General features: G+C 42.8%; 1 protein-coding gene across 2 annotated transcripts in view; it reads left to right on the forward strand.

Annotated features, from left to right (window-relative positions):
* Positions 1-26,788, forward strand: part of mapkbp1 (mitogen-activated protein kinase binding protein 1) — a 61,618-nt gene that overhangs the window by 30,463 nt on the left and 4,367 nt on the right. The window contains exons 5-31 of one of the 2 annotated variants that reach the window (XM_088925705.1): positions 1,451-1,508; positions 3,621-3,791; positions 4,497-4,634; positions 6,553-6,735; positions 7,054-7,071; positions 8,481-8,641; positions 10,357-10,546; positions 10,742-10,879; positions 11,562-11,746; positions 12,253-12,344; positions 14,589-14,714; positions 15,361-15,431; positions 17,480-17,601; positions 18,687-18,762; positions 19,088-19,199; positions 19,499-19,562; positions 19,956-20,078; positions 20,282-20,412; positions 20,690-20,736; positions 21,082-21,330; positions 21,720-21,856; positions 22,107-22,252; positions 23,123-23,299; positions 23,911-23,989; positions 24,408-24,739; positions 25,040-25,990; positions 26,583-26,668. In XM_088925705.1, the coding sequence (XP_088781831.1) occupies positions 1,451-1,508; positions 3,621-3,791; positions 4,497-4,634; positions 6,553-6,735; positions 7,054-7,071; positions 8,481-8,641; positions 10,357-10,546; positions 10,742-10,879; positions 11,562-11,746; positions 12,253-12,344; positions 14,589-14,714; positions 15,361-15,431; positions 17,480-17,601; positions 18,687-18,762; positions 19,088-19,199; positions 19,499-19,562; positions 19,956-20,078; positions 20,282-20,412; positions 20,690-20,736; positions 21,082-21,330; positions 21,720-21,856; positions 22,107-22,252; positions 23,123-23,299; positions 23,911-23,989; positions 24,408-24,739; positions 25,040-25,990; positions 26,583-26,668 (4,363 nt within the window). The remainder of the gene's footprint in view (positions 1-1,450; positions 1,509-3,620; positions 3,792-4,496; positions 4,635-6,552; positions 6,736-7,053; positions 7,072-8,480; positions 8,642-10,356; positions 10,547-10,741; positions 10,880-11,561; positions 11,747-12,252; positions 12,345-14,588; positions 14,715-15,360; positions 15,432-17,479; positions 17,602-18,686; positions 18,763-19,087; positions 19,200-19,498; positions 19,563-19,955; positions 20,079-20,281; positions 20,413-20,689; positions 20,737-21,081; positions 21,331-21,719; positions 21,857-22,106; positions 22,253-23,122; positions 23,300-23,910; positions 23,990-24,407; positions 24,740-25,039; positions 25,991-26,582; positions 26,669-26,788) is intronic. The other variant, XM_088925706.1, reaches the window with a different exon arrangement.

The following is a 26,788-nucleotide window of genomic DNA, read 5'->3' on the forward strand; positions in this document are numbered from 1 at the left end:
TCATGCCTCTGAGGACCCTACAGCACATGACGCATCACTTCCCTGTGTATATAAATGCACTCTAGCATATTGGTGTACAGAATAACTAGAATGCAGATAGAAAATTATCTGCTGTAGTGTTATCTTCTCAATGAAGGATTCCTTACTTAATGTTGATCCACACACCCTGAAGTACACACGGCACATCACCTCAGTCGGTCATGATCATAAAAAGGGGACTCGCATCTCCTCCCGTGATGGATCTTAACCGTTGAGTTTGTTTATAGCCAGGCAGCAGCACAAGATGAATTACTTTACAGTAGGCATTTTAAAGACCAAGGATTTGTGCCAGATCCTGCATAAGCACAGCACATGTCCAGCTCCTGCTCTTTGTCAGAAAAGGTTACACGGTCACTTCTGTAGCTTCTTGCTTAGGGGCTCGGCAGTGAATTATCAAACAGATTCATTTCCTGAACGAATTTAGCATGTTGTGATCAGATAATCAAGGCTAAACCCATCCAGTCTCATTTTCACTGAGTATTTTGTACTGGGAAATGAAGGGAGAAAAGTAAAGTGCTCCTAACCTCCAGATAGCATATGTCTTTCCCCACATTTGCAAATAAATAGAAATATTTTTTATCCATATGTGCTGTTATTTTTTGTCTCATTAATTGAAAGATTGCATTAATGCTAGAGCTGGACTTTAGTGGAGCTAGGGTTAGGCTTAAAATTACTGATAAAATTCATTTAGTGTTATGGTGTTTCAAATTCTTGAATTAAGAATGTGTGATCCAGGTGTTCTCTTAGCTTAAGGCTCTTTGCATGTTTATAATAAACTATACCAAATCTACAACCTGACAAAAAAAAATCAAAATAGCACCACAATACCATATAAACTGTACGATTTGTCTTAAGTAAAAATATTACTTTTCTGGAACTGTAATATTCACGGAACTGTAATTCTAACTCTAGCATGGTTCTTAATCCTCCTTTAGTACAAATCATATTTAAGCCCTTTGCATCAATTGAAAGCAAAATATTTCTTTACAAAGCCTCAGATGGCATTTTAACACTGGTAGGACACAGTCAAATATTTTTTTTCTGATAAAATTAGTAAATACTAAGGAGCATGGAAAGAATATAAAATATTACTTCAATTAAAGTTGTTAAAGTCGTCTTTGTTACTTGGCAGATCATGTATGCAAAATGGATGTCAGCAAAATCGATACCCATTGGATAACCCTACATTTTCTACAAAGAAAGTCACGTATACCAAGAAACACCTGGTGTACTGGTGTGAACTTTGATATTTGTGAAAGTTCAGAGTCTCTTTATGAGTGCTGTTTGATGTGTTCAGCATTATGTTTTTGTTGTGTACTACTGAGTTCTTCTGGAAATTGCTTATACAAAGTTGGAAACCAGGTACTGTCTGTAGCATTCACCAAAATGTTTTCCTTTTCCTTTTTTCTAGGAAAACAATTACAGCTTTATCTTTCTCTCCTGATGGCAAATACTTGGTCACAGGGGAGGTGAGTCATTCCTCCTCTAAATGTTTCGATTAATATACTGTCAGGATTTGCTGACCTCTGTAAATTCTTTGCCACCTGGGGGGATATTTCCTAATTTATGACATCGATTTGAGCAATACACCACAACCGTACCTAACCTCGCTTTTCTAACCATGGGAATCAAGTCAATGTGCAGAATCCTGACTCCTGTCTAGTTTTGAAATTGGTGTTCATGAAACAATTGCTAAAGCAGTATAATCCTAACAGGCTACTTCATTTTAACGATGAATTCTTCTATGATCAAAATTGGCAACTTCTAGTACAAATCCTGTTTATTTTTATTACGCTTTGGTCCCTGTGTTGTGTTTGTGTATGTGAGAGCTCTTTAGTTTGCATGCTCTATGAGGAGCTGTGCCTTGCCCCCAAGGCAAAAAACTGACTTACAGCACAGTAAAATCCCTAGTCTAGGTGCGTCTTTTTTCTGTTATCATGGCCACACCCTTGTTGCCCATGACATGTTAATTCTTCCTATTGAAGCTGGTTAAGTGCATGCATTCAGGGTTGCCATGGTTGTGCCAGGCATGATGCCAGCTCATTGCCTGACTCAGGGAGGCAGAGAGTGAATGGCACGGGAAAGTGGCAGGCAGGCGGCCATGGGCACACGTGCCAGCTCATCTCTCATTCCTCCAGTCTGCTGGGATTTTCTAATGCACTCCAACCCACACTTCTACCCCACTAAAGCACTGGCCCTGTTTGATCCTGCAATGTACCCTCTAATCCCCTTCATTACAGTCACAGCAGGGGTGAGAAATCATTACAACCACTCTATCACTCTAAATGAGTTTTTATTTAGATTGGTTGAAATGTGTTAACCTCCCTGAAAGCCATAAAGTGCGCAGAACTATACCTATGTAGAATACCATGCTACATAACAGCACCATTAAGACCACTTCACTGTGACTGTAAATCTATTGCAAACAAATGAAACGCCAAGCATAAAAATCACTGGGAAGAAGTGCTGCAATTTGTTTCTTCTTTTGCTGCTGAATGTATGCTTTCTTTGGCCTGTCTACTCACTATGTAGTGGTAACACAGAACATATACAACACTAACAAAAATAATTTCAAAATAGTTCCAAAACTGCATAAAATTGCATTATAAAACTATAATATTGCCTACCAACAGGATCAGGGAATAGGGCAAGCCTGAGAGGATAATGGAAAGAAAGAAAACAGGATTTCATGACAACGTGAGCAAAGCCTTTCTCACTGCCAAAGAGCAATAGAGTGCAGAACTAGATAATCTGCCCTATCTAAAGAAATGGTGGCCTTTGTGTTTCACTGTTCCATTGCTAAAGCATGACCTGCCCTAAGCTGCCTTGGTCACCTATTCCTTCCCCTTGAGGAAATGATCAGATTAAATACTGGGCTATTGACAGCTTGCCCTCAACAACTGTGCCTGCAATAGGATGACTGATTACAGAAGACTACAGAGATTCTCAGAGATCCAGTGCAGTGCAAAAGCCACAAATGCAAGAGGATTTCTATAAAGAGTTTGAACAAAAAATACTACCTACTGCCATCACTCCCACCACTTACAGTATGTTATCTGTGCTCCTAACCCTGGTCCACAAAGGTACACAAACAGAGAAAGCTCTGGAACTCTGCCAACTGCATATGCCAATTGCCAGTACAGTTTCAGCTGTATTCATTTCACTACAAAAAAAACACGGAAAATATAATTAGTCTTTTGATCCCTGTTCTCTAGAGAGAACCTCCCCTCTCTTTGGTCTCTCTCTACCTGCGTCACCATGACAGTGACATACCCCTCACAGAAAAGACTGCAAACGAGTGGGCTGGCAGCTATTGAGACACTACCACCATGAGACAAATTGGTATTGGTGTGTGGATGTTCTTAAAATCTTTGATCCCTGTACAGTATGAGAACAAAAGAACACAATGGGTCATAAGATGTGAACCAGCTGTTTCTTGAAAGAAGCCAGGATTTCGGCTTCAGCGGTGTGGCCAGGTTGCTTGTTTGAGACTCCCACAGAGAGGAATGATGTAATGTCAGTGGCGTGCGCAGCCTGTGCCAGTCTCCCTGCGTTCACACCCTGCCGTGCTCTCTCCTCAGAGTGGGCACATGCCAGCAGTGCGGGTGTGGGATGTGGCAGAGAGGACCCAGGTCTCGGAGATCCAGGAGCACAAGTATGGAGTGTCCTGCGTGGCCTTTTCCCCCAACGGCAAGTACATTGTCAGCGTGGGCTACCAGCACGACATGATCGTCAACGTTTGGGCCTGGAAGGTAGGCCTCTCTTTGTGGGGTAGACTGTGTTTTGTGCTGCCGGGGTCAGCATCGCTAAATGTTGTCCCTGCCCTTCTGTCTGGTGATTCTCTCTGGCCTTAGTGGGAACCTTGCATGCCTTGGCTTCCTAGATGCCAGGCCCCTCTCCTTGGTGTACATCTCTGTATTTTCTCTCTTTTTTTTTCCTGTCGCGTGCCTTCAGCTTGACTTAACTGCTTTATTCTTCTCATGTGCTTTGTCACTTCATCACACTACATCTCTTGATTTCACTTGTCTTTCCAGCATAAAACTCTTGGTCAGATTTTGGGATGTCTGCACGGGCCATGTGAATCATGAGGGTGTTTTTTGTTTGTTTTTTACGCATTCTTGTGAAGAAATGGAGAGCTGTTAAACAGTAGGGGGAGGAGAGTGACCCACTTGTTTTAATTTTCTTAATTATTTTGGTATGTTCAAGGACTTCTCGCTCTCTGTTTACAAAAATAATCTGGTTAAGAGTCCTCACAAGACACATAACAAACTGAGCTGTGAACATTAACAACAAAGGCGTCTCTTGTGGACTTCAAAAAAAGAAAGCCAGTAAGCACTTTTCAGGCCAAACTAAAAAAATCTATAGTAAGTACACTTTCACAGTCAAGCACAATGGGCTGTTTCACAACCTCTTGAGTACCACATTCTTTATTAATCTTTTTTTCTTTCTTTTTTCAGAAAAATGCTGTGGTGGCTGCCAACAAGGTCTCCAGTAAGGTGACAGCAGTATCATTTTCTGAGGACAGCTCTTATTTTGTCACTGCGGGTAACAGGCATGTGAAGTTTTGGTACCTGGACCACACAAAGTCCTCCAAGGTATTCCATCCATTGAAACATTGCCTGCTGGGATAGCTTCAGTCTTTTGTTGTTGCATAAAAAGATAACATGCTGCTATACACTGTTGCACATCATTTACTGTACAATCATCAGCCCTGCTTGCTGCTATTTCAAAACTAACCTGGGCCATATGATGGCATATGCACAACACTTTAAAGTGAGTTTATTAGCAGAGCGATATCCCAGTTCCCAGATTGATATGTTATTGACTGTTTTCACGCTGTAGTGGTCTGTGGAAACAGTGGAGCTCAGGTTTCAACCAGAAGGCTGATTCAGTAGCCCAGTTAATACCACAGTCCCACAGACTGTAGGTTGGCCTTGAAATGTTCTTATCCTGCAAGACCACTAATTACTGTATTCTGACCAAAGCTAGCAGTCTTCTTTTTCTTTACTGTACTTGTTTTGGAGACTGCTGATCTCATACATTGAGATGGGGATTTCTGGAGATAACCTCTGGTTCTAATCAAGGTAATAGAGTTCAATGTGACACACATGGGAGATGCCTGGGTTTAGATGTGTTAGTGTTAAAAAAAAGTGTATTATAGAACAAGCTGTATGAATTGCATGATAATAATTTAATTACTGTTATTTAGGTAATATGAATAGGATAGTTTGCTACCAGGGAGGGTTTGCCACTGCCGTACATTCATACAAACCATCAATCACAATAGATGACTCCTGTTTTATCATATCTGTAGTATTTTAAACACAGCTTTGTCTGCCACATAGTTTTACTCACAATTGGAAAGCATCTGCAGATCCCTAGCATTATATTATTGGATTACTACAGATGTTATATCGGTGAATAACTCTCTCTTGTCCGTGCTAGGTGTTGGCAGGAGTGAATTGAGCCCTTCTTCAGAATTATTCCCAGCTGCCCTTCTTGGCCTCGTGCCTGTCTCCGCCTGCCCTTTTTTCACAATTGAAACTACCAATGATGTATACCTATCCAGTTTGGAACTGCCAGTGCTTTTAAGACTTGACTCCCTGGCAATCACACGTGTATTTGGGAGAGCCCTGGAGTGCATGTACACTCCAGTGTGTCAACATGTTCATGTGACATGCTTACACACAGAAATGTTCATCACGTGACATGTCTGGGGAAGAAACACATCTCCTGCTAACGTCACCACAAATCTGCTCTTGCCCAGCAGGTGTTTGCTGGAATGTTGTGAGAGCCTGGGACGACCTAATTCCACCCCCACCCTGAAAAGTGTCACTTTTCCAGTTGTGGAATCCTAGTGCACCTCTTGTGTACCTATCGTTGTGTATCCTGTCCAGCCCCTCCCTGTCTTTTTGCATCAGATGCATTTACATTGGCTGTTTCCAGCTATAATTCTAACAGAGGTGTAACTGTAAGGTGTTTGCTCTCCTGCTTACCTAAACCTTAGTTATAGCTAAAACATACTGTAGTTTTGTGTCTCGCACAAAGCCAGACTGAATATACTATGGCATATATACTGTGCATGCTAGCTCTAGCTCCAGCATTTTAATTTGGATAATTTGACATTAAGCACACAAATCTATGTATATACCAGACTTATGTACCAAACATGCGATGCAAGGTTTAAAATACTGAAAACATTCACCTTCAGATATGTCATGGAAAACATCTGTTTTGAAACGAAAATCCATTAATAGGGTTACTAATATATATACAATTAAAATAAATTTGGCAGCAAACGTTTGCTCCACTACATCTGTCTTTGTTAGCTTTTATATTGCTTTCTTAATCATGTGATCTTTAACTGACATTAATTAGAGTTTGGAATGCAGGCAGACCAGCTAGTTAATGAGTCCCCCTTCTCACACTACCCCGTGCTTTCCCTCCCTCTTTGCATCCCTGTCTGTGAGTTGCTCGGTCTCCTCAGGCTCCTTGCTTGTGTGTCTTGTCCAGGTCAACGCCACAGTGCCACTGCTGGGCCGCTCTGGTCTGCTCGGGGAACTCCGCAACAACTTTTTCAGTGATGTGGCCTGTGGGCGCGGGCGCAAGGCAGAAAGCACCTTTGTTATCACCTCCTCCGGCCTGCTGTGCGAGTTCAATGACAAGAGACTATTGGACAAGTGGGTGGAACTGCGGGTGAGTGTGCCTTGCCCCCAGGGACATCTTCATCTGCAGGAGTTTCATTGCTCTCTTAATAAGAATCATTGGGTTGATGGAAGAACATGACTTGGTTATATTAAGAAAGATGGGTGTAATACATTTTAAGAATATTTCCTTTTCTTCGCTATAAACACTCTTCAAATGATCCGGTGCTCTTTGCAAAATTGTTGACTAAAGTGTGCATATATATATATATTCAGGTTGAATCCACAGTAGTCTTGGAAGACTCACAAGGTATTAACTCCACTATCTAATTTTGGTCTGTTCTGCTTCTTCTCTTTTCACACTGAGCAGAACACAGACAGTATCACAGTAAGTCGAAGCTTAGTCACTACCTCGCCAACTGGTACCACTCCCATGCCACCTCCCATTGATCATCAGTCTGCACTTTCAGAAGTGTTTCCTGGAGCGTCCACCTCAACACCTTTTGCATACATACTATCATTCATCCCCACTCCTTTGCACTGGAATTGCAATGTGCAGGACATCATACTGTATTTTACTGGAATCACCAATTTTTACTGACTTCAGCTCACTACCACAACTCTTGTACCCCACTCAGGAGATAGGAATGTACAGGCATCTTCCAACATATGCTGTCATGCTTCCTGTTCTTGTCCCAGTGTCACTGCAGCTTCATCTAGAAACTCTCAGGTGTGTGGCAAGCCGCCATTTGCTAGGGTACTCCAGCCAACTTAAACCCACCCATCTTTCATGTCCCTGCTAGGGAATCACATTCCCATTTGGCTAATGTTGTAACCATGCAACTGACCTGACTAGTGTAACAGGGCGAGCCACACAGGAGCTCCAGTATCAGGAATAATTTTAGAGTGATTGATGATAACTCTGTGGATTCATATGGTGGCCTAAAATGAGGTCTCTTGTCAATTCTCTTTGAAGAGGTGAGCCTGGTTCCCCAGAGACACAACATATATTCAGTTCCAGCGTAGGAATTCTCCTGGGTGATCTAGGTCATCTGGACAAGCACATTCTGTGTTGTGGTGAAGTGAAGCAAATTTGGTCATGTCTAAGGCAGTGAGTAACGCACAATCAGGCCATTGTAGTAGTGGTTAATGGGTAGTGAGAGCCAACTTAGGAGAGCAGACAATGCAACCCTGTTCACAAGTCCAAACTATCACATGAAAGATACATTCCAGCAGGGCATTTGATTATCTTCATTTTGTAATTGTTCACTGAACGTCCTAAGTCCTTGCACATGAGAAACCATCAGCAGTATTCTTTTTTTTCAGGGTGTTTATAGCTGCATAGGTAAAAGATCCTCATCATAAGGCATTAATTATCTCTATTTAAATGTTTCTGTCCACTGATTCAAAATAAACTGCAGATGAAAGGTGACTCCCAGACAAGCATATTCACACACAAACTCCTGTGGACATGTAAAGGAACAGTCACCGGCACTGAAATCATCATTTATACCCTTTATGAGGCTTATTCTGTTGCAAGAATAGAATGCAGTTAGAAATGAGTAGTCTTGGGTGCTGGTTCTCATCCTTGACCTGGAACTAGAAACATGAGCCACCAGCATTGGCAATACTGTAGTGTATTGGGATCACTACAGTAAATATGCATTGCCATTTTTTAATGTATTACCTATGCAGGTAGTACACATTACTTTGTACGCTACCCTTTCACCTTCATTTCCTTGAGTAATTATCCCCTGTAGAGGTTTACCAAGTATAACATGGCTCTTATTCCTCCAGACAAGCCTGGCCACCTCCATCTCGGTGAGCGAAGAGTTCATATTCTGCGGCTGTGCTGACGGGACGGTCCGAGCATTCAATCCCATCAACCTGCATTTCATCTGCACTCTGCCCAGGCCACACAGCCTTGGGACTGACATTGTGACAGTGACTGAGGCCAGGTGAGCAGTTTGGGGCAGGATTGGGCTAGATTGCCACTTTTCAAAGTGGGAGGCTAAGGCTGCTTGTTGGTTAGTGGGGAACTAGCGGGGGGTTAGCGGTTATATTGAGAGATCGGAGCCCTGAATAAGGTATAAAAGTCTAGTAATTCCACACTTGCTGCTTGGGTAGATACACTGCCAGCTCCACATTGCCTTACAGGTGAGTGAGTTCTGGTTGGAGGAGTGGTCAGTCTCTTCCTGGCATCACAGAAAGCTTGCTGGTCCCAGGAATCACTGCTGTGTAGCAAATTGGGGAAATTGTACTGCGACAGTTGTGCTCTGCCAATTGGAGAACTCCAGACACAGTCAAGTAGTGTCATTAATGGCTGGACCATAGGATCTCACCTTGAAGTCTTGAACAACTGCCTGTGCTGTTCAGAACCCGTAGCATACGTCCATATTGACCAATGAAATAATACAATTAATACGTTCTTTAATCTTTTTTATTTTCTAAGATTTCTTTTTTGCAGATTTCTATTATTTTACTTTTTTGTTTCTGTGTCCACTTGCGAGTTCAAAAGCATCATTTTATAACGCACTTCTCCAAGTGATTGCCAGGAAATTGACAGTAGAACACAAGTTCACCTGGTTTTGTGCGTTCTGTGGCGCATTGCTGCGCCACATTGATATGCTTCCCTTTTTCATATCCCCTTTGTCATAATTTCTTTTTGAACCCAGTCATAATTACAAGGACAAAAAAGAAAAGAAGGAAATACAGTTGGCATTAATCATAAGCCATTTAAGAAGTATGTTTTTGAATGGAGGCCTTTGATTCAGAATGAGCTGTTCTAATGAGATTTAATGCAACACAATGCATACTTAGTCCTGGTGCTGATTCCAGGGCCTGGCTAGTGTGGCATTCTGTGGGCTGTGTGGAATCTGACTCTGCCCAACAGGATGCAAGTATGAATACTTTCAATAAAAAGCAAAACAATTCCTCCCTTTTTCATTATTTATGCAGGACATACGTGGGCTTTGCTTGAATTATAAAGAGATTACAACTGCTTAGTATTCCATACTGTCCACTAGGGATTTTTGAAATCTGTTGTTGTTTTTCAAGACTCTTGAAGGGCTATTCAGAATTTCTAGTCAATTTCCCCTTGTAGATAAGCATGAAAAGCACTTCTGGCATGTTACCTGAATGTTTTCTGATAATCAGTGCATTCTCCCTTAGAATAGAGACTACCACAAGTCATTCTTTGTACAGTAGTCTCGGTAATATTCATGGATCCTTACTGGCAATTATTTATGCAAGCAATTTATCTGCATAGATCTTATCTCGATTCATATCTATTTCAGTGGTTGTTATGTATTAACATCATTTAACTTAAGCACTAGGCTGAGCATATTTTAGAATGCTGGTATAATTTTCAATAATAGTAAAATCTGGTGTTGTAAGTTCTGTGATTAGCCATACTGTTAGTCAGTATAGTAGTACAAATTAATGTTTTTCATGAGTCGTAGAGTAGATATTATGTTTGGAGTGTTTTCAATACCTTTTTTCCAGGGAAAGAAACGCTAACCGAAATAAAAGGGGGTGGGTGTTGTGGCATTTTGGGTTTGGTCATTTCTGTCTGGTGTGCTTGTGTTCCTCAGCATGCTGCTGCTAGTATAGTTTACTTGTCTTTCGGGTCATCGGTCAAGAACGTTACCTATGCCCTCTCCCCTCTTGCCAGTCACCTCTTCTCCTACAAGCTGGATGCTCGTTACCCGGACACGGTGGCGGTGACCTATGACCCCACAAACCGCTGGCTGTCCTGTGTGTACAACGACCACAGCCTGTACACGTGGGATGTGCGCGATCTTCGGAAAGTGGGCAAGGTGTATTCAGCACTTTACCACGCTGCCTGCGTGTGGAGCGTAGAGGTAAGATCAGCACCAGCCCAATCAGCCCTACTGCAAGAATGGAGAATTGTGGGACAGTACTGTGTGTGTACTTCAAACTATTTCTGTTCAGTATGTCCATGAGCTGTATGCTCTTTGTGCTGTAGTGATGTGCAACAGGCTTTTGCACTGTTTGTGGTGCTGTGCTGAATTGACAGCCCTATCTCTGTGTGCCAGGTGTACCCAGAAGTGAGTGACAGTGCTCAACCCTGCCTCTCCCCTGGCTCCTTCTTCAGCTGCTCTTCTGACAACACCATACGGCTTTGGAACATAGATGGGCACAGTACCACTCTCACCCGCAATGTCATCAGCAATGTAAGTCTGCCAGCCCCTCCAGTACAACTCACTGTCTCACACTGTATGAAACATTTACCCATCAACATGGCCAGGCAATGAAAACACAGTCAGGAATGACAGAGAGATGAAGCCAAAGTGGGCTATCATCGCAGTCTGACGTACACAGTGTTTGTGGTCACTTTCTGTGGAGCTCTTTACAAAAGTGTGTAAAAGTGAATGAGTATAAATCCTGTGCTGGTGCAGGATTGGAGGGGGGAGGAAAATTGCTGCTCAGAATGTTGTGATTCATCATAACATGTCTGGAGAAGCATTTCTAAACAGTGACTGAGGAAGTGATTCAGTTTTGATTGCTGCATTGGAGAACTCTTCAAAGATCAACCTCCGAGATAAAGATCATTCCATTTGCAGAATTTGAGCTCAGGAAACCACCAAAGAATCATCTGCCGCCTTCTTTTGTCTTTGAAGATTTGTTTAAAGAATAATGTCCCATAGTTAAATTAAAATGTCTAGGTTTTAGATGGATTTTTTTAATTAGTCCATTGTGTATTTGAAGAATCGAAGGTAGATTCTGACATTAGTTTACTCAGATTCTTATGGTAGTGAAAGTTTCAGTATCTCTTCCCATGTGTTATGGTCTTATTGCAACACAATTGTTAACAAAAAACTGACCCAGTGTTTTTCTGTGTCCCTATATGTCCAGGACCTCCTGAAAATGATCTATATGGACAACAATACTGCCTCCCTGCTGGACACTGAGTGCACAGCCACGGGTAATACAGAAAAACCAGATTTCCAGACCTCTGACAACAGGAGTGGCATCAGGACTGTGTGTGTCAGCCCAGATGGCCAGCACTTAGCATCAGGGGATCGCACTGGGACTCTCAGGTATCCTACTGCTTTCTGTCCTCAGAGAGGTGCTATTGCAGAGTTCTTTATTACATACTTGCCACAGACAGTGAATTGAAAAAGAAAGTACACCTCCTTACGATTCTGTGGGTTTACCTATTTAGATATATCTGATCTTCACTTACTCTTTCCCGAGTCGTAACAGTAGATAAATCTAACCTCATGTAACAAACCACACACACAAATTTTACTTCGTCATTATTTATGGAACAAAAAAATCAGCTAACATTCAGAAGCCTTGTGTGAAAAAATAGAACATGTGCCTATAAAGAACATGTATATACAATGCACAATAATGTATGTTTGGCTGAAACATGGTTCCTAGTTGGGCCATATTCATATTAGGAGAGTCAGCCTGGTGTTTGTAGCTGGGAAGTGTCCCCTCAGCAGAGTGCAGGAGGGCACTATATTGCACTGCTGTGTAAGGTGTGAACGAACAAGGGTGCTAGTTTGCTGTGCGAGAGCCTGGCTGTGCTATGTTGCAGAATCCATGAGCTCCAGAGCATGGGGGAGATCCTGAAGGTGGAGGCTCATGACTCGGAGATCCTGTGCCTGGAGTACTCCAAACCCGAGACAGGTGAGACCGCTGGCGTAACGAGCCTCCGACACTCCATTTCCTCTACCGATTGTCTAAATCGCCAGGCTCATGAGAAACCTCCGCCAACAGCACCAATTTCAAACACGCCCGCATCTACAGAAAGACGCAGTATCTCTGCATCTCACTTTCCCATTTCTGTTCGACTGGGGCTCAAAAACAGCCTTCTGTAAACACATCTGGTTTCCTCAGAATTGCACTGAGTCACAAAAAAGTCAGCTTATTAGCTATTTTTAGAGGTGAAGTGGTAATAGAATAGTATCTGTATATAGTGGTAAAAAATACAATTTTTGCTGATGCATTGAAGTTCACTCCTATTTGCATGCATTCGCATTCCTGTTGGACTCTGAAATGGAAGATCACAATAAACTTGGAGTGCTTAGGAGGTGAGGTAGCAAATGGAACAGATGGTGCAGCAGCCCTGCTTGTTTTGTGCTGTTTTTGCAATGTGAAATACTGTAAGTGCCGAAGGTGTTATTCGAGGTGCAGCCTCTTCTTGTTTAATGGAGTGTGATCCTTAGTCTTGCAGAAAGGCAAGTTTACTGTAGAAGAGGCTCCTCCCCACACAGCTCTGGTGTGCTGGGGGTCAAAGGTGGCAGCTGTCCAGCAAAGCTCTCCCTCTCTTTGAATCTCTTGTTAAGTGGCTGTAACTGTCAGAGCTTGCTTGCTCTGGGTATTAATGTCTTTTTTATTTTATGGTGTCTAATTCTGTCTGCCAGTTGACACGGCTCAGCTGGCAGAGTTGCTGGTACTACTGTAGTCAAGAATAACCCTTGGAGACTCACAGGCCTGTAAGTCCTGATTCCTCAGGGGCCTTTCCTTCTCTCACCTGCAGACTCCCACTGCTGGAGGAGTTGGTAGCCCTCCATTGTGTCTGTGCTTTGCTCTCTCCAGCCTTTTGTCTTTTGTCTAGAAATATGAGAAAACCTTGTTTAAAATGAGCACGAACTGTTATGAGTCTTGACCTTTTGGAAAAGTGGCTCAGTATTGCAGTGTCATTACAGTTTTGGAAACATAAGAGCTTTTTTAACATCTTTCTCTGGAAACTATTGAGAATGAAATTTTGAACAAAAGTAATCCTATGTTTACTTGAGTAGGTGGCTATAACAAGATACGATGGAGAGTTTTTACATCCTGGAAAATAAAAAGCATGGTTCTTATGAAATATGTAGGTTTCTGAACTGGAAAAGTTTGTGCTGCACAGTGCAAAAAAAACTTAATTGTGAGCCAAAGTGAACTAAATATGAAAATAAAGCTGTCTACCACGATTGGTCAAATAGTACCCAACAGAAACAACATGATTTGAGGAAGCACTATGTATTCTTGTGTATTTCTTATTAAAATAGACAAGATCCTAAACCCAGTGATTTCAGTTTTTCTTCATCAAATAGATAAATATTAAATATGTACAGGCCAGTGATTCCGCCTTAAGTATATATACTAATAGGCTTCAGAAATTCTAGAGCAGCTTTCCGCGCAGCTTAGTAAAGCCTGCCTGAACCCTCATACAGGTCGAGCTGTATGAGTGGCACTGAATATATGAAAGTTTTGATCGTTGGTCATGTCCCTAGCCAACTGTGGTTGGTTTAATTTTAAAAAATGGCTTGGAACCAATGGCATTTCCACGCCAGTCAATATATAATCACAACAGTTCTCCGCATTGAGATCTGGGTCTGAGAGCAGTACCCGAATTTGTACTGTGTAGTGAAGAATCCCTTAATAAACTCTTTCTCTGGGTAGCCTGTTTGCAGTAACTGTCACTGCCATATGGACACCATATGCTGGGCAATGGGGGAAGGGCAAGGCTCCTGGGGTCTGTTTGCAGGTTGTAGTTTTTCTTTTTCCATTACCTCAGTGATTTGTTTAGGAGATGGACTTGTCAGTACACACATTTTCCTCCCCTTAAACTGTGATCGATATTTAAGTCATCTTCATTCCCTTAGTCTCTTGAGTTAAGAAAACAAGGTTTTGCAGTGAGTCATTAACCTTCACCTAACTCTGTGATTCATGAACATTCACTGTGCTTGTGCTAAACTGATAAACACCACTTTTTGTTTTTAATACTAAATCTGTTTGTGCTGGCAGAGCGAAAGGTGAGTAATTTATTTAAAAATGTTTGAAATGTAAGCACTGTTTCAATTCAACGCGTCTTAAAATGTCGGTGAGCATCCCAGGTCCTGCCGCGGCGCAGACGGTGATGCTGGCAGGTTTGTGTGCGTGTGACAGGGCTGAAGCTGCTGGCCACGGCGAGCCGGGACCGCCTGATCCACGTGCTGGACGCGGAGAGGGGCTACAGCCTGCTGCAGACCCTGGATGACCACTCCTCCTCCATCACTGCTGTCAAATTTGCTGGTGGGACTCTAGCACACATTCTTGATACACACAAGTCCTCCTACCGGTACAGTCGGCACACATCTGTGACTGCTTTCATACAGTGTGCTTGGCACTCGAACACATCAGGAATGTCAACATAATGGGTCAATACACAGGAAGTACACAGACCTTTCATATACATTGTGGAGCTATGAGAAATGTCTAGATGTTTACACTGCGTATAAGCACACCCCTCGGTCTGTCATTTATACAAGGATTCACCTAACAGTAAAAACTTAATGGGATACCCTTATACTGTGTCAGGTAGTTTGTGTCATTGTATTTTTTTTTATTTGTCATACTATAAATTAATGACTTTATTTTTGGACATTTTGGCAGGATTTTTTCCATGTTCTTTCAGTGTGACAAGCGACAAGTTAATCCCTAATAAATTGAAAGTCACATGGAGTTTGAAAAGAGTACAAAAGTGTATCTGAGGGGTTTATATTTTAGCTGCTTGAGTTTCTGCCAAGCCTTTTCTTCTGGAGCCATTATATTTTTATAGCTCAATACTGCTGTCTAGATGCCAGCTATTTGTTGCTTAGCTGGCAAAACTGCACTTCAAGACCAGTGTTCTGTTATGGGCACATCTCATCACCACGGCAACTGTTTTTTCTCCTCACAGCCAATGACGGCAAAGTCAGAATGATAAGCTGTGGAGCTGACAAGAGCGTCTACTTCCGCACAGCACAGAAGGTACCTTTCTGATGGCTTGGTGCTGCCAAGACATAAACACTCCTCCCCCCACCCCACCTAACTCTTCATCCAACACAAAAGGCATAAAGACCAGCAGTGAACGTGCTGCACAAACCCTCTAGATTGACAGAGATATAGAGGAGTGTTACAGAAGGGGGCTCATTACACTTGTAAACTTGGAAAAGACATTCAAGAGTGGACAATTACTTTATTGATTTAATAGGCATTTAATTAAATAGCTGCATGTTTGATCTTCCAGCTCTCTAGAAAACCCAATTCATTCAATGGAGCATGTTGGGTTTGGAGCACTAAATTCTGTGGGTCTATGATTGTGTAATGCTTTACCACTACCAGAGAAGCTAGGCCCTGTTGCTTCCTGAAACACTGTCACCACAGGCTCTCTCATAGGACTGTCCTGCTGGAAAAAATCATTTCTGAAAAAACAGGGCTGTTGGAAAATTGGCACCAGTCTCTGCTAAGGTCTTCTATTGCCAAAGCAGAGTACTCTGAATAAAAACTTACAAAGTGCCTTCTATGCATTTGCTGTAAGGACCCAGTTCTTGTAATACACACAAGCACCATTTAAAATGCATTCTAGCTCTGCAGAGGGAGTGTGTTGCAGGCACTGAACTGGGCTATTCACCATCTTCCTTTGAAAGCTAGTTACTAAGGTCCTTGAATAGACTCTGCATATATGCATGTGAATAATTGTGCTTATATTCTTCCAGTCTGTATTGTGATAAGCTAGCCCAGTTCAGTTTTGGAATCTGAGTCAAATAACTATGCAGATAGAAGGCTTTTACCATTTTTCAGTAAATTTGTGGTAATAGGACTGACACACAGTGAACTACCCTTCTGGCTGTGTTAGTTGTAAGACATGTTTGTGAAATTTGCAACCGCATAAAAGCATTATAGTATAGAGAAAACTTTATTTAATTAAAGATGTCTGATATATTGACATTCTCACTGTTTTTCTTGTTTGCTTTATAGTGCAGATCCAGCTGTACTATTTAATTAAACAAAAATCAGTAGCTGTGCCAAGACTCTGGCTGTCTTCATTGCATATTGGAATCACTGCTTATTTGCTCTTTCTTTTTATCACATCAGCTTAACCTTTTCTTCTTCCCAAGTTTCTTAATTTTCTTAACTCTTAATTAATTCATCCTTTCGATGCCTAGCCAGAAGACTAGTAACTGGTAGTGTTGACATTGTTTTTCATTACAAATTGTGGTGATCTATTACAAAGCAATATACTAACAGAAGCCTCTGCATGACGCCGTGCAAGAGAAACAAGTGTCCTGATAGCTGAAGGCAAAGCTAAGCATAACTCTAGATTCACCATTGTTACTATGAAATCAGATGAAAATGTAAGCTTTTTAAGCTTGTACATCTTTAAGAATCCTTGAAAAACATGCCTGCTTACAGGGATTAGGGGAGCTTGAAGTGGTGTGTGCTGATGGAGGAAAACTAGAGCTATTAGGACGTGCTTTGTTAATTCCTGGAAGCTGCTTTATTGCGAAGACTGGTATAACTGTCGACTTACACTGCAGTCGACTAAGCCTTCTGGCTGTCCCTGTCAGTGCCCAGTGCTGTTTGAGACAGTGGTTACTGTTTAGCTGCACGTGCTACTGGTTATGCCTTTCCTTTGAAGTACTGTATATTTATATGCAGTGCCCCCTGTAGGAGGGAAAACACATTACATCCACTGTAGAAAAGTTTAGCAGTTTGAAAAGCAGGTCTGTCTTTTACAGAATGTGACAAACACAGAACAGAAAACTGTAGTGATATGAAATATTAGCAAATTATAATGTTTTTCAAATCAAGCCAATGCGTTGTTTAGAAGTATCAAAGCTTTGTACGTAAAATTGTTTGTACATTTAAATATGCCATCTGGTCCTAACATTGATTTGTGCTCTTCACCAAAAGGCCTATTGCAGTTCCCCCTGTGGTAAAGCTAGGGCTGTCAGAGCTCCCCTTCACACTCCCCAAAACTCCCCTCTCCTGGCTAAATCAAGTAGATCCTTTCAGCTTTTTTTTTTCTCCCACAGACGTCTGAAGGAACAGAGTTCACTCGGACTCATCACATTGTCCGCAAAACCACTCTGTATGATATGGATGTGGATCCAACCTTCAAATATGCAGCCATCGGCTGCCAGGACCGCTGCATCAGGTCTGTGAGTCTCTGGAGCCTTCCTTATCTAGTGGCCTGCTACTGAAAGGAAGAGTCAGTGGAGGACAGAGTGGACAGTGCAGGGGGAGTGCCGGCCAGCTCAAGGAGGATAAGTAGATTAGTGCTCAGGCGCATAACACTATGGACCAGACTAAGACACAGACGTGTTAAACATCTGAGCACAGGCACGCTGAGATTCATGTGCTCTTTCTTTCTGTCACATGTCAGCTTAACCTTTTCTTCTTCCTAGGTTTGTCTTAGTTTTCTTTTCTTTGTTTTCCTGCTTTTCAACTTTCTCTGTTTCTTTCTATGTTAGTTGCTTCTGCATTGTAGAGAGATTGAGTCAAATCTTTAGTATACCCCAGGACAGACTTCATCCGTATTTCAGCACTGGAATAGCTAATGTCATTCTAAATGATATGAATGAACTAAATGAGTTCTTTTTCAAAGTGATTAGTTTTCTTGCGATGTGTCTTTTTTATTTATTTGCTTGATATAACTTGGACTTTTTTTTGCCTAAAGGACTTTAGGTGTGGTTAGAAATGATTGAAATAAATTAATTTTCCTGTGTTGTATTACTAAATTTTATTGCATTTAAAGTGTGTTGAGTTATAAGCTTTGGAACAGAGCCAGCTTCAGTCGTGACTTGGCACAGTTATAGGTCTTTTCTGGCATTATAAAGGGCATAATTACTGTTCCCAGGACTTATGGAAGGGATTTCCTGCTGTTGTGGATGTCTGTGTCACAGTGACCCCTGCTGGTCTTACGTCATTAAGGTTGAGAAGATCATCATGGTTGATCTAATTTTTTCTGGTCTCAGCGCATTTGATAACAATGTCTGATGAGATCTGATGAGTGAAAAGAGGATCGGACCAGACTGTGAGATCATGGTTCAGTTTTAAATGATTAGTATTCCGAGAAGTAAATTTGTATAAAGCATTACCTGTAAACAGAATATTACAAGGTTGAAGAGCTAATCCTCTTTCATAGCTGCAGGTACAGAGTCATTCTCTACCCATCTAGTATCAGTATGAGCATAATCGTAAGCACAAGAAGCTGAAATGTACTGTACCCCTCCCTTGCAGGATCTTCAATATCAGCAACGGCAAACAGAAAAAGCTGTATAAAGGATCTCAGGGAGAGGATGGGACACTCATCAAGGCAAGAAGCATTACACTTATTTACTTTCAAACCCCATATTAATTTCTAATGTGAGCTTTGTGCATTGATTATAAGTATAAATGTCTTTTAATCTTGGAATTGTCATGCTAAATTCTCAGTTTTAATGTCCTTAGTGTTTCACAGATCAAGTTTATTTGTGTTGCTGCCTGTTTCTTTTTACAGTCTAGTGTATGCATGCATGTATCTTTGCACATAGACTAGGTGCGAGTAAAAGCATTCCTAAGTATGCAAAGAATATCTATTCATTGTGGGAAATTAAAATGTGTGTGTGACAGCAATTACCTTTCGGTATCTTTTCTTTCAGGTGCAGACAGACCCCTCAGGGCTTTATGTGGCCACCAGCTGCTCAGACAAGAACCTCAGCATCTTTGACTTCTGCTCTGGGGAGTGTGTGGCCACCATGTTTGGTCACTCAGGTAACACTGGGCCCTCTGGTCACTCTTTGATTTTTTATTTTAATTTAAGATGGCTAAGGATTTTTTTTCTCCTTCTGCGGCCCTATTTGGAATTGACAGTTAAGCTGACAGCGAAAGCCCTTGCATGTACAAAAGAGAGAAGACAACAAAGAGTATGCTTGTCAGCTATGTTTGGCGTCTTTATTATTGGCGGAGTCCTGGTTTTCTCTGATGCACTGGCTGGACTGCAGGACTAGGCCAAGAAATTAAGCTTTATTAATTTGATTCCTTTATCCTGACTGTTATGTTTCTCTTGCCAGAGATCGTCACTGGAATGAAGTTCACCAATGACTGCAAACACCTTGTCTCAGTCTCAGGAGACAGGTACAGTCCCAGTGGGGTTGCGTTATCACTAGAGGAAGCTAATTTCATCATTCTTTTATGTTGTCCACTTTATCAATTGGTTTGGTTAAGTTAAAATGTTGTTGTGTTTTGAAGTTTTCAATCTTGCAAAGTTCTCTACAGGTCTTGAATAAAATAACTACCTCTCTTTCATCTGCCTTGTTTGAAATACACTCAGTTGATTGTTTCATGGTGGATAGGAATTCTAGGTAGACTGGTAGTTGTATCGATAGATGGCATCATGGCATCAGTTTTTTTTTAGTTTTTGCTGAGTGCATTGCATTTGACAAAGGCAAGATATATACTCTGGTGTATAATAGTGGAAGTCTGGGCTGTCCATGGTGCTGTGAATTGATAGTGCTTGTCTTCCCACAGCTGTATATTTGTCTGGCGTCTGAACCCTGAGCTGACCATCAGCATGAGACAGCGCCTGTCTGAGCTCAAACAGAAGGGCAGGCTAGCACAGAAAACATCCCCTCACAGGCACTCTGCTCTCAGGTACTGTGAATGCACAAATTAGTTTTGAATGATCTTGTCCCATGCTCCTATTTACAAATATAATGCAGTCATTAGATATAGGTCTGTGTGTCACTCATCCACACAGAGACATAGAAATTCAAACATGATCAACACCTCAGCCATACTGTATATCCCAAACTTTCAGTGCATCCTCATTCATGACACCTCCTGTACCATTCCAGGCGGGAGATATACAGTGCGCCCCCTATTGTCAACATATCATCAGACAGCGACAAAGAGGCAGAGGAAGATGGAGTTGAAGAGGAGGTCTCTCTTTACATCTCCTCTGATAACAGCCCCACAGAGGAGACAGGTACAACACACCATGTCCAGAAATGTGATGGGTATGAAGTAGCCACTTCCTTGCTTAGTCTTTAAAGAGGTTATATGCTTCAAATATGATTCCATAATTGTTATATCTCTCTTGGTATACTTTTAGAGGTCCTGGGACTCTAATGTTAGCCTTGATGCTGGACTCTTATTCAAAGCTGTCACTGAGAATTAAGAAGCTGTTTCATGTGAACTTGTCTACACAGTACACAGAGGTCACCGTGTTCTGAACCCTAGTCGTTTCTTTGGCACTGTTTCAGATGAGAAGCAGAGCTCCCTGAATCTTCCTACTCTGGAGCCAAAGAAGGTGGGGGGTTCTTCTGCGCAGTCTCCAGTGGCACAGACAACTGGAGCAACTTATTTCTGTTTACAGAGGAGTACCTAAGAATACATCAAGAACTCTTAGAACTGCTCTTGTGGCTGCTGCCAAGATTCTTTGTTTTTAGTCTCATATTCAGTGTCACACTAAAATTGTTGTTTAATTTTAAAATAAAATGCATTCTTTATTTTGGGGCAATTGACCCAGACTGAGATACATAAAGTCTTACAAATAACAGCAGTTAAAGTGGCTGTATTGGTTAAAAGTGTTTGTATCAGATTTTATACAAAGCTGCCTCTAATCTACTCGATGTGTGTGGTGGCTGTTCTATAGGACACTGGGACAGCGGGTTCTAAACGTGGAGAGGCCAGCCTGTCCGAGATGCCCCCCCGGCAGCGCAGGCGCTGGTCCCGAAGGATGGGCAGCACAGAGCTGACAGTCAAGTCCATGCTGGACCTGCGGCAGCTGGAGTCCTTTGCTTTTCCCAACTCCCCGAGCCATGACTGTCCGCCGACTGGAGCCCCCTTGTGTGAGGATGAGGTGGTGGGCAGCACCACCAGCCTGCAGGCTGTCAGACCAGAGGTGAGGAGGGCTTGAGCTTGAGGCTCTGTGATACCCTATATCTCAGGAGTCTGTGTCTCTGATAGGAGATGTTTATTTAGTAAGAATTCTGATGAGGGAGGTTATTGAAGTTTGGAAACATTTTTTTAAAATTCAAGTACAGGAGCAATAAGTTAATAATGCAGTACATATAATGTAAATTTGATGCAAACAAAAAGAATTTGAAAAGGTAACGTGAAGTCAAGGCAGGCAACTAAGGCAACAGTCTGATTGGAGTCCATTTATACAAGTTGAAGGAGTTTCTGTAAGTCAGTATTAAATATTGTTTCAGGGTGGCACTTAATAATTTGACAGCTCTTGAGGTGGAACATTTCCCTGTGCTTATCCCTGCATGTTAAAATCCCCTGCAGGAAGAAGATTCTGTAACGAGGGGCCCGCGGTTGTACCCACGCCCACACTCCATCTGGCTGAGCCCACAGACCCCCGAGACCGAGGAGCACGTGCTGTTTCCCGAGAGAGCAGAGGACAGCATGAGCCTCGCTGGCAGGTCCGCTCGGGGCAGGCGTTCTCCTGGGGAAGGGAATTCGTGCCCCGCCTTGTTTTAGAGGCTCGTTTAAATCCACTTACTAAAGCAGGAACCGTGTTGTGAGCTTTCAATCGGTTTATGACTTTTAATCATCTTTGGGCCATAAATAAAGCTAAATGGAAAATGAAGCAAGGTGAATGAGCAGATAACTGAAACGGCAGGTATTGTGAAAGCATTAGGTTTGGTGATCAAATCTCCTTTTCTCTTTCAGTGAATACCAGGTGAAAGAGTTACCAAAGGCACACATGAGAAGGGGATACCAGGGCGCTGAGTGCCATGAAAAGCACAGCCCAGACAGCGCCTGCTCAGTGGATTACTGCAGCAGCCAGCTGTCCAGCCCTGATCAGCCGAGAGAAGGCGAGGCCTCAGTCTGCATTCTCTTCTTCACACCTACAAATCCACATTTTCCCCAGAGAAGTTTACTCAGGGAGAAAGGGTGCAGGGTATTGAGCTTGTACTCTGCACCTACCACAGCCACACGCTGTCCAGCCGATCTGTCTGACTGTCCATCTGTCTGTCTGTCTGCGTCACTCCTGCTTGGTGGTTCCTCCCCTTCTGATTTCTCAGCCTGCGCATTGCTGAGAAATAATAATATTTGTGTATATATCCATATAAATATATTACTAATGTATGCCAAGATGTTGCTGGTCTGAGGCCCAGCTGGGGATCTGAATACAGAGTGTTAGGACTTAAGAACACTTACAGCATACACACACCAGCTACTGCCTATAGATACATGATTGAAACTGCACATTCTGGCTCTTGGTCAAACAAACCTATCCTTAGTATACATGTGATATTTGATTTGCTTGCAGAAGGCGTGTTTATGCTTGTATTGATATTGGGCTATACAGCAGTGCTTTTCTTCCCCTTTTTACTTACATTGTCAGGTGTTGTTAAACACTTGTTTCCAGTACTGAAGATGTGAAAACTGAGAAAGTTAAAGCATTGTTGAATAAACACAGCCCTATCTCAGTACCAGCATATAATGATACTTTAGTAAAGATTTTCTACTCCATGGTGGTGATCCAACACCTTTATAGATCTAGCAGCTGGAGAAGGTTCATCCTGTTAGGAAAATTGGCCACAGTCATCTCGCACAAGCCAGCTCATCACCCTAGACTTGCATGGTCCCCAAAAGAAGAGGAAAGACTTCAGAGTACCTTGCAGGTTGTGGCGAATTGGCGAGTGTGACGAGTGGGATGTGTGCGTGTACTGCTGTTTCAGACTCGGAGGCAACGGAGCCGCTCAGCGTGGACGGCAACTCCTCCGAACTTGAGGGGGAGGAGCTGGAGGAGGAGGAGTTTGTAGGGGGCGTGGTGGAGAGGGCCGTGCCAGAGACACCCGATCAGGAGGCTTTTCTGAAGCAGCACTTTGAGACTCTGGCCGACCACAACAACACAGGTACTACAGGCGTCTTGAGAGATTACTCTTGACCACGCATCCTGAGAATTGATTTGCCCACATTTTCTTTCTGCGGATTCGATTTTATATACAAATATTCTATCGCTTGTATTTTTTTTCCTTTAGTAGCTGTCAAAAATACAGCTATTTGAGAACAGTATTCTTTCTCACTTAGATGACACCTAATTTCTTTGAGAAATTTGTCAGAGAACAAGACAATCCCCTAGATCCACCTGAACTGACGGTGTGACCCTAGGACCCTCTCGTTAATGGAGTCTTCTCCATGAGCTCAACCTCATGTCAGCAAGTGACAAAAAGGAGTCTGCCAGTGACTGGGCTGTTCTGTTGTCACCGTACACATACAGCTCAGCCAAGGGGGATCAGCATCACATCTTTTCCCTAATTAAGTCATAATTCTCCCTAACCTGACCTTATCTTTGTAAGTTACGGTGTGTTTTGCTTCACAAAAAATGTCCAGTTTAACATGCTGTCCCTTTTCTGTTACAATGTCCAGCGTGGTCTTGTCTCTTCTGTTGCAAGTCTAACATTGTGCTTTGGGGAAGCTTTTCGGGGTGTTAACAGAGTTAGTGTTTCTTTCCTGCCCTCTCCAGGGAGCTCCAGGCATTCCGAGAGCACCTCTGAGAATGCCAGCATCTCATCTCGCTTCCTGTCTCAGAGCTCAGCAAGCAGGTAGGTGTTGAGGGTCAGCTCATCCCCTGCACTGGAGGAACCAGCAGGGAGGACATGAAATGACTACACAATAAGAAGCAGAATAACCATTAATCCTCTCGAGCAAACTGACGGCTAGATATCGGTAACTGGGTCATTCCCAAGTGTAACTTTGTAATACAGATCTTGATGTAGAGGTTGCAGTATTGGGACATACTAAAAGTGTGTTTCTGGAAATTAGAATAATTTAATGTACATTTTTTGTATTTAAAAAATGTTTAATCAGTGGCCTGGTGATTTTGTTTCTGCAGACTCCTATCAGGATTCTCAAATAGCAATCACTTTCTGTTATCTAGCGTTCTGATTTAAGGAATATTTTAATCGAATACGTATTATTTCAATCACGGTACTGTAGTAGTATATTTTTGCTTTTCCATAGAAATGCCTTTCTGTTCCCGGCCAAGGCAAGTGGAGAAAGAAAGGGAGCAAATGGATCTATGCGCCCCCTGATCTCTGAGGTACGGCCGCTTATGGAAGAGGGGCTGCTGGAAGAGGTAGAGGAGAAGCCCATTACATCTTCTGGGAAGGCTGAATCGGACTCCCTTACTGATAAGGGGGCCGCCCTGCGCTCTGTCACTCAGAAGAAGAAATCTCCGGTCACAGACACTCGCAGAGGGTCTGGCCAGCCAGGAAAAGCAGCAGGGCCCCAGCTGTGCAGTGCCAACCAAAGCATGAGGAAGGCCCAGTCAGTGCATGACCTGGCACTAGATGGTGAGACAATAGGGCAGAACACTGTTCTAATGCTAAAGCTCCCTACAATATGAAAGAAATTCATCCTTCCATGATGCTCCATATTTAATGTTTGAATTTAATGCTTTGAAAGCTTTGTTCAGAGATGCTATTTCCATTCTAAAAAGTAACTATGAAATAAACATAATGTAGTGCGGATTTCTTTTAAATGAGGTATAAAACTTTTTAGTCATTGTGAGTTTTCCTGAAAGTGAAAAATTAAAAACTTTTCATGTTTTAATTGAGAAGGTACTGAACTAACCCCTTTTCTGTCCTGAACAGCTGAGGTTTCAGCCAGACCCTCCAAGGAGGTCCATCCCCAACCACAGCTACCTGCTGAGAAAGATCAAAAGACTACACCGCGCCGAACCCTGCCAGCCGTGCCCACCTCCCCCTTGCCCAGCGCAGGCCAGAGCAAGACCTTGAAGTCACGCTCCTACATGAACCCAACTACCAGCTCAATGGCCAAGATGTCTCGCTCTGTATCCATGGGCGACAGCTTAAATCTAGGAGAATCTGGTGAGGTCTCCAGCTTTCCTCCAGGCACAGAGATGACTTCAGAGGCCCGCCGAGTTTCTGACACTCCTGTTGGGGCCTTTAAGGCCAGTTCTCTGGAGAGAAGCAAGCCAGTAGCACCGCCCGTTGCTATAGTCTCTTCCACATCTTCATCCTCTTCTGTTTCCGCTGCACCACGGGCGGCTGTCATGCCAACTCTCAATGCCAACACTCCCAGTGCACAGTCTCCCAAAGGCCTCCATGCCAAGCTCCAACATGGAGGCACCAGGCCCCACCTGACATTGGACATTCCATCAACTCTCCCAGACAAACCCTTTGTGGCATCCTTTTCTCCCAGCGCCAAGCCCAAACTGTTCATAGAGGAGGCTCCAAGGTCTCCTAGGTCTCCAAGGTCTCCAGTGAGCGTATTTCCCAACAAGAGTTCACCTTCTCTCAAAGGCCAGGTGGCCCCAGTGAATGTCCAGCCTGTTACTGCTCTGTCAGCTGTCCGTCCTGAGGTGGCAGTAGAGAGCCTCAGCAAGGCAAAGCCTGGAATAGAAGCACAATCAACAGCTGGTGCCACTGAAGTTGAATGCCTGTCAGAGCAGCCTGATTTAAAAGACGAGAGGAAGGATTCCAGTGTGGCAGGTGTTGAGGAGATTCTACAAGCTCCAGATTGTTCCCGTGAGCTTGTGGTGAGACCGGACTGCCTGCTCTCGCCTGCTGTCGTGGACCCAGGTTCGCTCCGATGCCACTCTTCGTACATGCTGTCGTCTCGCACCCTCCCTCTACGCCTGGCTGTGCCCATGCACTTCTTTTCCTCCAGTTTCTGGCCTGTCACGTCTTCCATTTACTGTTCTTCTTGTTCGTCCATTAACCATTACTACCTGATGGGTGAGGCATGCTTCTTCTTTCATTCTTTTTTACATTAACTTGTGGTGTTGGTTTATTCTTCTGTCTTTGTCTTCTTGCTTTCTTCACCTGTCTCTTTGAGCTGTCTGTGTTGTTGAGTGTGCTCAAATCATTACTCCTGTCACTGGGAGGACACGTGTGTGTTAAGCCTATGAGATAGTAGTTCAGGCATGTCTGCATTTTATTTGGAACTGCACACCCCATTTATTTGCAAATTCACTTTACTAATAAATGTTCTAAAATAAGGACATTTTCTAAATGTGCACAAGGAGGGAAAATTTGGGGAATGAAGAACATCTAACTGATTTGGAAGAATTAACACATTTGTTTAAAGATGTTATGTGAAGAGTCAGGAATAGCTCTGGTGTAAATGAGGCTTATATGTCACAGTGGCTGATGTGTGACATTTCTCTACCAGGCCCCACAGTGACTGTGGAGACCTGCAGGCTGGTAGCCAGTGAGCTGCAGAGCAGTCTGCAAAAAGCCACAGAGCTCTACAGAATGGTGAGTCTTCTTCTATACTTTGCTAAGTAAAACTGTATTTGCAAAAGGCTAGCTCTTTGATTTCATAAAAGGATTGCACAGCTAAATTGAAAAAAATCACTCCACCTTCTTAAGAGGCTT

The sequence above is a fragment of the Atractosteus spatula genome, chromosome 9 (assembly GCF_055471065.1).
Source record: "Atractosteus spatula isolate fAtrSpa1 chromosome 9, fAtrSpa1.hap1, whole genome shotgun sequence".
Classification (NCBI taxonomy): domain Eukaryota; kingdom Metazoa; phylum Chordata; class Actinopteri; order Semionotiformes; family Lepisosteidae; genus Atractosteus; species Atractosteus spatula.